Source organism: Delphinapterus leucas, chromosome 1 (genome assembly GCF_059928025.1).
Source record: "Delphinapterus leucas isolate spDelLeu-1000000601 "Yukka" chromosome 1, BTC_Dleu_Yukka2, whole genome shotgun sequence".
NCBI classification, from domain to species: Eukaryota; Metazoa; Chordata; class Mammalia; order Artiodactyla; family Monodontidae; genus Delphinapterus; species Delphinapterus leucas.
In genome coordinates, this window is record NC_143129.1 from 78,439,666 (window position 1) to 78,449,982 (window position 10,317).

Here is a 10,317-nt window from a genome sequence, read left to right on the forward strand (position 1 = left end):
GGGTTGTTATTGGCGACAACCACGTGGTCACCCCTCGCCCGGAAACATGGGGGCCGGGCCTTAGTTGGGGGCGGGGCTTTTCGCTCAGTGCTGGGCTTGAGGAGTCGGGAGTGAAATGAGTGGTGGTGGTTGGAGGTGCTTTAATGACTTTGGGGTGCTCCAGTCTCGTGCTGGAAGTAAAGAGAGGCTTGACTCTAACCTCTGTTCTGTGTTAAAATTCTTGTATGCATATGCTGTTATTCATTAACCATGACTTATTCTAAGGGATTGGGGGCTGGCACTGGTGCAGAGGGGATTTTATATTGTGGCAAAGGGACGTTGGAGGGACAGCCAAGAAAAATTGTCAGCATTGCCTGGGAGGTAGCAAGATCCTGGAGGTGACCTTTTAGTGTGTGGAACTTTCATTTGTCCTTGTTATAAACAGTAAGGCTAATTACCTGTACGCGGGCCTTTCACTGTCGTGGCCTCTCCCGTTGCGGAGCACAGGCTCTGGACGCGCAGGCTCAGCGGCTACGGCTCACGGGCCCAACCGCTCTGCGGCATGTGGGATCTTCCCGGACCGGGCCACGAACCCGTGTCCCGTGCATTGGCAGGCGGACTCTCAACCACTGCGCCACCAGGGAAGGGAAGCCCTACTGAAACCTTTTTGACAACAAAGTCTTGCCCCACCTTGTTCCAGATGGTGCTTTAAACAACCTCTCCCAGTTAATTGGTCTTGGAGGTACGAGTGAGGGCGGCGACTAGGGAGTGCCACGTGTCCACTTTGGATTCTCACATTATCCTAGCTTCCTCTTATTTCACTTGCTTCTGGTCTAAAAGTACTTCTTAAACTTTAACGCTCCTACGAATCATCTGGGGACCTTTTCATTTTTTATTTTTATTTTTAAATTATTTATTTATTTGACTGCGTTGGGTCTTTGTTGGTGCGCGCAGGCTTTACTCTAGTTGCGCGGTGTGAGGGCTTATTGCAGCGGCTTCTCTTGTTGCGGAGCATGGGCTCTAGGCGCGGGCTCAGTAGTTGTGGCACAAGGGGTTAGTTGCCCCGCAGTGTGTGGGATCTTCCCAGACCAGGGCTCAAACCCAAGTCCCCGGCATTGGCAGGCAGATTCTTAACCAGGAAAGTCCCCATGGGGGCCTTCTTAATATGCTGTTTAAATCTACAGGATTCATGCGGTTTGGGTGGGGCCTGAGATCTGCATTTAACAAGCTCTCATTGTTGTGATCCTAACGCGGGTTGAAAAAGAATTTCCAGACACGAGGTAGGATGAAATAAGATAGAATTTATTAGAGGGAAGGGTTGCTGCCAGAACAGCAGGCCGACTTCCTAGCAGTCTGGGAGAGTCAGCCCGAACATGTGCTATTGATCAGTTTTTATAGCCAGAAAACAAAAGAATGGTCGGGGTGAAAATTTCGTTTACTGATTGGCTGAGGCACATACACCTTCCTTCTATCTGGTGAGAGTGGGACAGCCCAGATGCCTTTCCTTATTTGGGACAGGTCCCGTTGCCCAGGTGGGTGTTGGCCAGGTGGGCTCAGGAATTTCATAACCATCTCAACATAGTGGGGAGGGCGATTTAAGAGTCTGGTAGGGGGTGTAACGCTGCAACTTTTTCATGCAGGGTCAGTCTTTGTCCTTGAAGCATCATTGTCCTTGGAGCACCACATTCCCCCTTCTATTTATAGGGCCAATTCCTTGGCCCTATTGGGTACCCTGCTCATATCTACCTAACTGCCTAATTCCCTCTCAGGCATTCTGGAACCCCTTTGTGAGAAGGTGTGACAAACTCTCTGGCTGCTTCCTGCTGAGCAGGGGCATCATGGGGCCCTGGGTTCCCGTTGCCTGCTCTCTGTCAGGGTGTATCTAGGGAGGAGTGTGGGCCCCATGTAAAGTGATGGCGGCTTGTTCAAGGGGTTGTACGAGTGTTGTCTGGCCGGTGTTTTTGTTGCATCACCATTTGTATTCTGGAAGAGACAAACTTAACAAGGAGGTTAAAAATACACGGCCCGAAAATGGGTCTGGACCTTGCCTGATTGATTAACCAAAAGACAGCAATCCTCCTTTAACACTGCACAAGTCCCTCCCTGATAAGCCGGTAGGAGGTCCTGAGCTCTTCTATTTTGTAAAACCACTCCTGTTAGAGAATTTATTTGTTCTTGTAGCATGTTAATTTGAGCTGCTAGGTTGGCAATCTGTTGTGTGAGTTCAAGAGAGAGCTGTTGGGCAGGGAAAATAGAGTTTAAGAGTCCTGCTGAGCCTGTTCCCATCCCTGTTAGGAGGATCGAGGAACGACGAGGAACGAGTGGGACAACGGCGAGTGGGACAATGGCGAGTGGGACCAGAGAAGGAAGTCAGGGCTGAATAAGAAGCCCCTGTGTCACTTAGAAAGGTTATATTAGCCCCTGCCACATCCAGGGTTACCTGGGGCTCCTCCAGTCTTATGGGGAACATAGGGTCCTGTAGGTTGAGCCTCGGGCACCTTCAGTCATCCACATCCAGGAGCCCCAGATCTACAGTGCAATCCGGTTCTTGCTCCTGGTAGTCAATTACCACTGACAGGGGTAATTGGTTTTGACCTCGGCCCACGGGGGCTGGGACCGAAAAACCCCGAGTGTTGGGTGGTTGTGGAATTGGCCTACCCGCTTGAGGGCGGCAGGGACAACTCCTCTTCCAGTTGGCCCTTTTGATGATAAGGGCATGGGATATCGGGTGGTGGGGTGTGGCAGTTCCTGACAGTGTGCCCCTGCTGACTGCATTGGTAGCAGATCCGCGGTGGTTTCTGAGATGGGAGAGGGGCTCCCGTGGGTCCCTGTTGTGGGAGGGACTGAGTAATGGCAAGAGCCATATAGTGAGCATGTCGTTTTAATTTTTCCTCCTCTCTTAGTTCTCGTCTGTTCCTAGAAGCCTCCTCCCTATTGTTAAAAACCTTCAAGGCCGTGTCAAGTAGGACAGAAAATGGGGTTTGTGGCCCTTGCTCTAGTTTCTGTAATTTCTGTCTTATGCTTGGGGATGCCTGGCTTACAAAGTGAACTGCAAGTACAGCCTGACCTTCAGGGGTCTCAGGATCTAGGCTGGTGTATTTCCTCATAGCCTCTACTAATTGGGCCTGAAAAAGGGCCAGATTCTCAGACCGTTCATGTGTGACTTCTCTGAGTTTATTATAATTGACAGGTTTGATGATTGCCTTTTTCATACCTTCTAGTAGACAGGTAATCACGTAATGTCTCCTAGTGAGCCCTCCTGCTGGCCCATTTTTATTTTCCTGGTATCTCCATCTTGCGTCTGCCCGTGGGACTGCCTCTGCCCCTGCTCGGTTCTCATTAGGATTTCGGGCGTGTGCCTCATCTGCCCAGGCCTGAGCCACAGCCCAGATCCTGGCATTTTCCTCGTGATGCAGCAGGTAGTTAGGACCACGTGGATATCTGGCCAAGTTAAGTCAAAGGCTATAGTTAGGGCCTGGAATTCCCTTATGAACATGGAGGGGTCCTGGCTAAAGGAGCCCAGTTTCCCTTGAATATGAGAGAGATCAGACATGGGGAAGGGGACATGAACTCTGATAGTACCTAGGTCTCCGTTAGCGACCTCTCGTAGGGGAAGCATATCGGGACTCGATTCAGAGCATTGGGCTACTGGTGACCGAGTGTGGGGCGGGGGTGGAAGGTCTGCTTCTGGGTACAGGGGTGGGGGTTGGGGAGCAGAAGGTTGAGGAGGAGGCTGGGGAGATCGGGGACAAGAAGGGTCATCCAAGATATCTGGTGGAGGGGGAGAGGGGGAGGGACGAGGTAGTGAAGCTGAAGGAGGAGGGTGGGGAGGACGAGGCATTAAAGCGGCAAAGGAGAGACACATGTGACAGGAGTCCCTCAGGCTCAGATTCTGACTGAGGGCCATGAAGGCCTGGACATATGGAACCTCGGAATCCTTTGCTAGTTTCCAACAATAGAGATCAAGTTGGAGGATCATGTTGTAATTTAGCGTCCCATTAAGAGGCCATTGTTCTTGGTCCCTCAGTTTGTATTGGGGCCAAGCCGTGTTACAAAAGAAAATGAGCCTCTTCTTTTTGAGACTGTCTGGGTCAAATTCCTTACAATTCCTGAGAATATAAACAAGAGGTGAGTCTAAGGGGACAGATGTACCTGAACCCATTCTTAGCCCCAATGCCATAGAATGGGGGTACTGAGAATCACTGACAGGCAAAAAGGCAAAAATCACTGACAGGCACAAAAAAAAAAAATCACTGACAGGCATATGTGCCCTCTTTGTCTCAGTGACGTCTCCGTGCGACTTAGGCACAAAAATGCTGACTGTCTCAGCTGTCGCGTCCGACTGAGGTGGCCAGAGCATCAGTGACCAGAGAGGGGAATCCCCGGAAGCCAGCCGGGAATTGACTCACCGTTATTAGACTCTCAGGGATGGGAAGGAGCTCCCGGGACGACCTAGAGGCGGTGAGGTCCTTTGGAGTCAGTCCGAGCTGAGGAGAAAGAAGCAGAAGCGACAGAAAAGAGGACTGAGGATTCCACCTTCTATCCCTACCGAGGAGGCGGTGGCCAAGGGACTGGGGGCTGTGTGTTTTGCTTTGTCCACAATGTGCCTCGCGTTGCACGGAAGTTGTCTTGCTGGGGGCAGACGCTCTAATAGCCTGGTCCGTTCCGTGACCCCCTTATCCTTTCACGGGAGTCTTCAAGCAGCAGGCACCCTAATGGCTTTTAAATGCCTTACCCGTGCCCGCACGATACCCTTTGGCCTAGTCCTCAGTCGGAAGGAAGACAGAGGGATCCTCACCTGCTCTGGGAGGCAGTTACTGGGGCAAAGTGAACCGTGGAGCCTTCGGAACACACAGGCTGTGGCCCTGGCCAGAGTTCCTCCGTCGCTTCCACAGCAACTTGCCTGTTCACAGAGGGTCCCAAGGAATGAGGAGAGGAGGTGGGGAAAGAGATGCCCCTGGAGATCCCCGTACAGGCCACCAAATGTTGTGGTCTGAACGCGGGTTGGAATAGAATTTCCAGACACGAGGCACAATGTAAAGAAGATAGAATTTATTTTAGAGGGAAGGGTCGCTGCCAGAACAGTGGGCCAACTTCCTAGCAGTCTGGCAGTCAAGCCCGAACATGTGCTATTGATCAGTTTTTATAGCCAGAAAACAAAAGAATGGTCGGGGTGAAAATTTCGTTTACTGATTGGCTGAGGCACATACACCTTCCTTCTATCTGGTGAGAGTGGGACAGCCCAGATGCCTTTCCTTATTTGGGACAGGTCCCATTGCCCAGGTGGGTGTTTGCCCAGGTGGGCTCAGGAATTTCGTAACCATCTCAACGTGGTGGGGAGGGCGATTAAGAGTCCGGTAGGGGGTGTAACGCTGCAACTTTTTCAGGCAGGGTCGTTCTTTGTCCTTTAAGCATAATTGTCCTTGGAGCACCACACTCCTGTCATGCTGATGCCACTGTTTTCTGTAGTAAAGCTCTAAAATTCATTCATTTAGAGGACTGCTGAACCACACCTGGCCTCATTTTACTCTGCTAAAACCCCTCTAAGATAGATATGATGCCCCTTTTACAGATGGGCAACAGGCTCAAAAAGGTGAAGGGATGCCATACAACAACCACAAAACACTACAGTGAATGGTAGAGCCAGGCTTCTAGACCCTTCTTTCTCAAATAATAAGCCCCGTGTTTTTTCCAATTAAGAGAGTCTCAGCTCTAAAAAAACAAAGTCAGGCTTTCCTAATGACATAAGCCATATATGCTACATCATCTTTCTTAGTAATGGTGATATTTGACAAGCCCCGCCCCCCTCCCCAAAACATCAGCTCTGGTCTGATCCTTTACAGTGGGTTCTCAAGCTTAAGTATGCACCAGAATCACCTAGAGAGCTTGTTAAAATGTCACTAGGTTCTACCCTCAGAGTTTGATTCGGTAGGTCTAGGGTGGAGCCCAAGAATGGACACTTCTAAGGAGTTTCCAGGTGATGTTGATGCTTCTGGTCCAGGGACCACACTTGAACTACTACTGCTCTAAGGAAAAAATGAATGGAAGACAGAGAAGTGGGAAGATTAATCTCCCTTACTTAGCACTTCTGTTCAAAGTAGAGGGTAAGCTATTATTTGGCGAAATGTTTTCTCAAATAGCCACAGTTTACAACTGTTTTCTCAAAGGTTAGTGCTGTAACTACCTGTGTAAGAATGCTTGATATTCCCTCATCCAGGCCACAACCCAGACCAATTAAGTCAACTTCCCTGGGAAAGACTTAGCCATCAGCACTTTTAAAGCTACCCAGGTGATTCCAATGTTCAGCCAAAGTGAGAACCACTGAAAACACCCCCAAACCATTGTGCGGAGTGAACAGGCCAGAGGTGTGCCTGAGCCTTAGGCTGGTCAGGAAGTGGAATGCACTAGCAGCCTCTGGTTGACAGCCTCCTCCCTTTACCCTTGTGTACCCTTCAAAAATCAGGACTACGTTAATGGCAGCATCCCTGACTGTAGAAAAGAATTCATTTGTTTTGATGAGATGAAGTTGTCCCCATATAACCTCTTTCTTAGGCCTGTAGTTAGAGTGAAATATATTTCAGTAGATGTTTGACAGCAAAGTCTGCTTAAAGTAGATTAAAAACCAGTTACCTGAATGTTGAAATAAACCTCATTATTAACAAAGAGCTGAACTTCATTATCTCACTGAAGGGCATATAATTAGAACCATGATAGTGAATGTGATGCTTGCCCTGAGAGGGGGAAAAACCTTTACAATGAGAGAATTAGATTATAAAAACTTCCTCTTTAATCAAGGCTTTTTAACATGGAACAGATTTCTTGAATAAAATGGAAAGTTTCCAACACATTGAAACATAAATCACCATACATACAACACCTGGCAGAAAAAAAAAAACAGGAAGTTTACACAATCCCTGTAACAGCCACGGTCTTATTCTTAGATGCTTCCTCCATCTGCCAAGTGTGTTCTGCTGGATACAGAGCTCACATTGGTTTTGGGGGTCACACTTAGCTGAGGCTGCAACCCAAAGAGCAGTTGTCCGGCTGGGCCATGGTCCTGTTGGTTCTGCTCAAGAAGCAAAGCAGTCTCCAACACGTTCAAACAGTGTACTGAACATCCTTTAAATATCAAAGTGAGAAACAGGAAGGCAACATAATAATGTCATCAGAAAGATGTTAGCAAATGAGGACAGCTGTATAAAGCATGAGGCTGAAAAGTGGCTCCCCAGCTTCATTTCTTTGGCTTCTTGGGCAGTGGCCGCCGGAACAGCAAGATGTGAGGTTCTGAAAGAGTGAGTGAAATCTAAGAGACAAGCTCACATCATCCTATGCACAACCTATAGTATCTCCCACTCCCACTTCCCAGGTATCACCCACTCAGATCTTTACAACTAAATTAAGATTTAAGCATATGGCCTTAGAAGCAGACCCCGAAGCCTGGCCTGTGTGCCAAGTACAGAATTGTCAGTATCAGTTCTCTTGCTATGTTTGTGCAGCCCCAGGGCGTCCTTTATTAGTTTTGTCTGGCAGTTTGGTGTCTGGTGTCTTATCAAGAAATATACTTTCCTTGGTTTATTTGGAACACATCCCAAAATTCACTTTCTGATGGAGAATGAAGCAGGGGCCATAACCTCTACCAGTGTATATGTAGCCTTAAAAAAAAAAAAAATCCTCTGACCAAATTAGAGATTAAAGGAGGTTTTTTCAGTGACAGGTTGTTTCTGAACTTCCCAGATACTTTCTTATTTTTGGTCACTCCTGTTTTTCTAGATGGCTGGTGAGTTAAGAAACTAGTAAATCATCCCCACTTTCCCCCTATTTCTTTGGGTTATGCAACCTTATCATTCCTTCATTTCCTCAGTCCTACATGGTTGCTTTCTGCCATTGCACTGACCTGGTTCATGGATCATATAATGGACCCATCCCTGACTCTGCTGAACGCCAAGATTCCTCCATTCGGATTCAGACATCAAATGGGTTTTAGGGACCAGCTTGGCTATGTCCTTGGGCAACATCACATGCCTGTAACAGAAACATGGGAAGGTGGGGAATCTGTATCAATACTGGGTACAGTCTGTCAGACGAGTGCCTGCATATAAAGCCAAGAGAGGCAAGAAAAGACAAACCAGTTCGTAATGGCAGGGAGTTTATATAATCTTATTGTGGGGCAGAGGCAGCTAGAAATAAAGGCCAAGATACGTACATTCTCACAAAAGTATATTAAAAAGTACACATCAATGAATAACACCAGTGAATGAGCACCTAAATTCCAGGCACTGTTGATATATTGACTCTGCCTTCTCGGAGCTTATAGTCTTCTAGTTGATGACCCTAAAATAATATAATGGGAACCCCACAACACACACACACACACACACACACACACACACACACTGTTATAAGTAAAGGCAATTTTGAACAGAATTGTAAGGAGGAAGGGAGAGAAGTAATTTCATGGAGAGGAAAGGCCTATCAGGGAAGAGTCAGAACAAAGGGTGAAATATATCTTATCCTTTAAGATCTATCCTAACTTCATTTTCCTAACTCTGAAGGGATGTGCCATGAGACTTCTTTGGGGGGAACTCCATGCTTTTCTAACCAAGGATAAGTCTCCTTTCATGGCAAAGAAATTACTACTCTGACATGAATTGGGGTGATTCAGACTTCATCATTTTCAATGAAAATGTACTGAATGCTCTCTCTGTGCTAAGTAAAAGGGATTTTTTTCCACCAAACAGTCAATTCTAGTCTAAATGTCTGAAAATAGCTTACATCTTAACAAGTCCCTGGCATAAAGATTGGCTTCCATACCTATTTAGACCAAAAAAACAAACCCTTTTCTTAAACCAAATATCACTGCCAAGACTTACATCTTCCAGGGGATGAAATTAGTGATGTTTCTAGCCCTGCAAAGACATTATAAGCACTTAATTTTAGTTAGCCTAGTTCAGATGTAGAGGAAAACAGCTGAGGAAAAGAAAGTTAATTGGGTCCAAACAGGGCCGGGGGCCTTTCCCAAGGATTTGGCATAAATACAAATAGTGTGTTTGTCAGCAGACACTGAGTTCTCCAGAAGGCCCAGAGCCCTGCACTAGGCTGAAGAAACACAAGGAAAGCAAGCTTCCAGTTGTTTTAAGTATTACGCTTCATATAGATTGGTCGAATGCCAATATTTGTAGAATTCTTTGTCTTCCCTAATTTTCTAATCTAGAATTATGGATTTAGGGTTTATCAAATGCAAACTATAGGGAGTCCTTTCTTCACCATGCTTGGCAAGTCGTACGTGCTCCCACCACAATCTGTACATAGTTCTATCATACCAATTATCACCTTCTTTCTGCTGTCATTACTTCCACAGATTTTTAGGTTTGTTGAAAGCAGAGACCATGGCTTATCCTTGCACTTTAGTAGAACACCTGAAACCTATAAGCACTCCATAACTGTTTCCTAAGTAGATGCCCTTCAAATATTTGACGGGAATCTATTAGGTCTATATTAAGTCTTTTCTCAATGCTCCTGGCCAGTTTTATTCCACTCCAATTCTTCGAAGCCCACTTCCTAAAACAAGCCAGGCAACCACGCCCCCTTTCCATGAATTAATAAGCAACACTCAGGCTCTCTCAGAACTCCCCTCACTTTGAAGCCTAGAGGAAAATTCGGGATCCGCCTTTGCCACCTTCTCCCACGAGGCTCTACGGTGTTGCCATGATACAAGTAGTCTCAAGAAGGCAAATTCAATTTGCTCAATGAAGGTGAGAGAATGATCCAGAAACCCGCAAAGCTGAGGGTGGTCGGCACTCTAATACTCTAACCACGTCCACCCACGCCTCCTCCCAACAGGAGAGCTTACTCCAAATTCTCTACCACTTTAGGGTTTCTTTTACGATCGCCCCCTACCCTTCGCGCATGCGCCTTACGCTCTCATGGCTCGCACCCAGTCCCTTCATCTCCCGCGCATGCGCCATTCTGTAGCTTCAGTCCGCGTTACTAACTCCTCGTGCCCTCACTTTTCAAAGCTCACGACCTTGTTATTGCCCCCGCGCCGGCACTAACCGGTACTCGAACTCCTCGTCGTCGTATTTGTCCGAATAGTAAATCTGCTTGTGCGACATAATCACCCTGCCTGAGGACCGTCAGCCCCGCACCGCCAACCTCCAAACAACTCCCAGCAGCACGCGCTCCCACCCTCTTTGGCCTCGCTTTCAAACACACCGCCCGCGCTTTCTATTGGTCATTCTGGCGGAAGGCGGGACAACCCCACCTTCAAGCCTCCGACTGGCTTAGATTTGCTTCTCCTTGAGTCCTTATTGGAGTGCACTGCTTACGTTGCTCAAGAAC

General features: G+C 47.5%; 1 protein-coding gene across 1 annotated transcript; it reads right to left on the reverse strand.

Annotated features, from left to right (window-relative positions):
* Positions 1–6,743: 6,743 nt before the first annotated feature.
* On the reverse strand, positions 6,744–10,169 carry CKS1B (CDC28 protein kinase regulatory subunit 1B). The gene is made up of 3 exons (XM_022559422.3): positions 10,033–10,169; positions 7,874–8,001; positions 6,744–7,263 (listed from the first exon to the last, which is right to left on the reverse strand). Exons 1-3 carry the CDS (start codon positions 10,089–10,091, stop codon positions 7,211–7,213), a joined length of 240 nt encoding a protein of 79 aa, XP_022415130.1. The 5' UTR covers positions 10,092–10,169; the 3' UTR covers positions 6,744–7,210.
* Positions 10,170–10,317: the final 148 nt, after the last annotated feature.

Bases quoted from the DNA above. Each gene is read 5' to 3' on its own strand.
- CKS1B (XM_022559422.3), bottom strand. From the start codon at position 10,091: ATGTCGCACAAGCAGATTTACTATTCGGACAAATACGACGACGAGGAG. The intron at 8,002-10,032 runs GTTAGTGCCGGC...TTTCTGTTACAG, and splicing joins GACGAGGAGTTCGAGTACCG to GCATGTGATGTTGCCCAAGG. The intron at 7,264-7,873 runs GTCAGTGCAATG...TCACTCTTTCAG, and splicing joins TTATATGATCCATGAACCAG to AACCTCACATCTTGCTGTTC.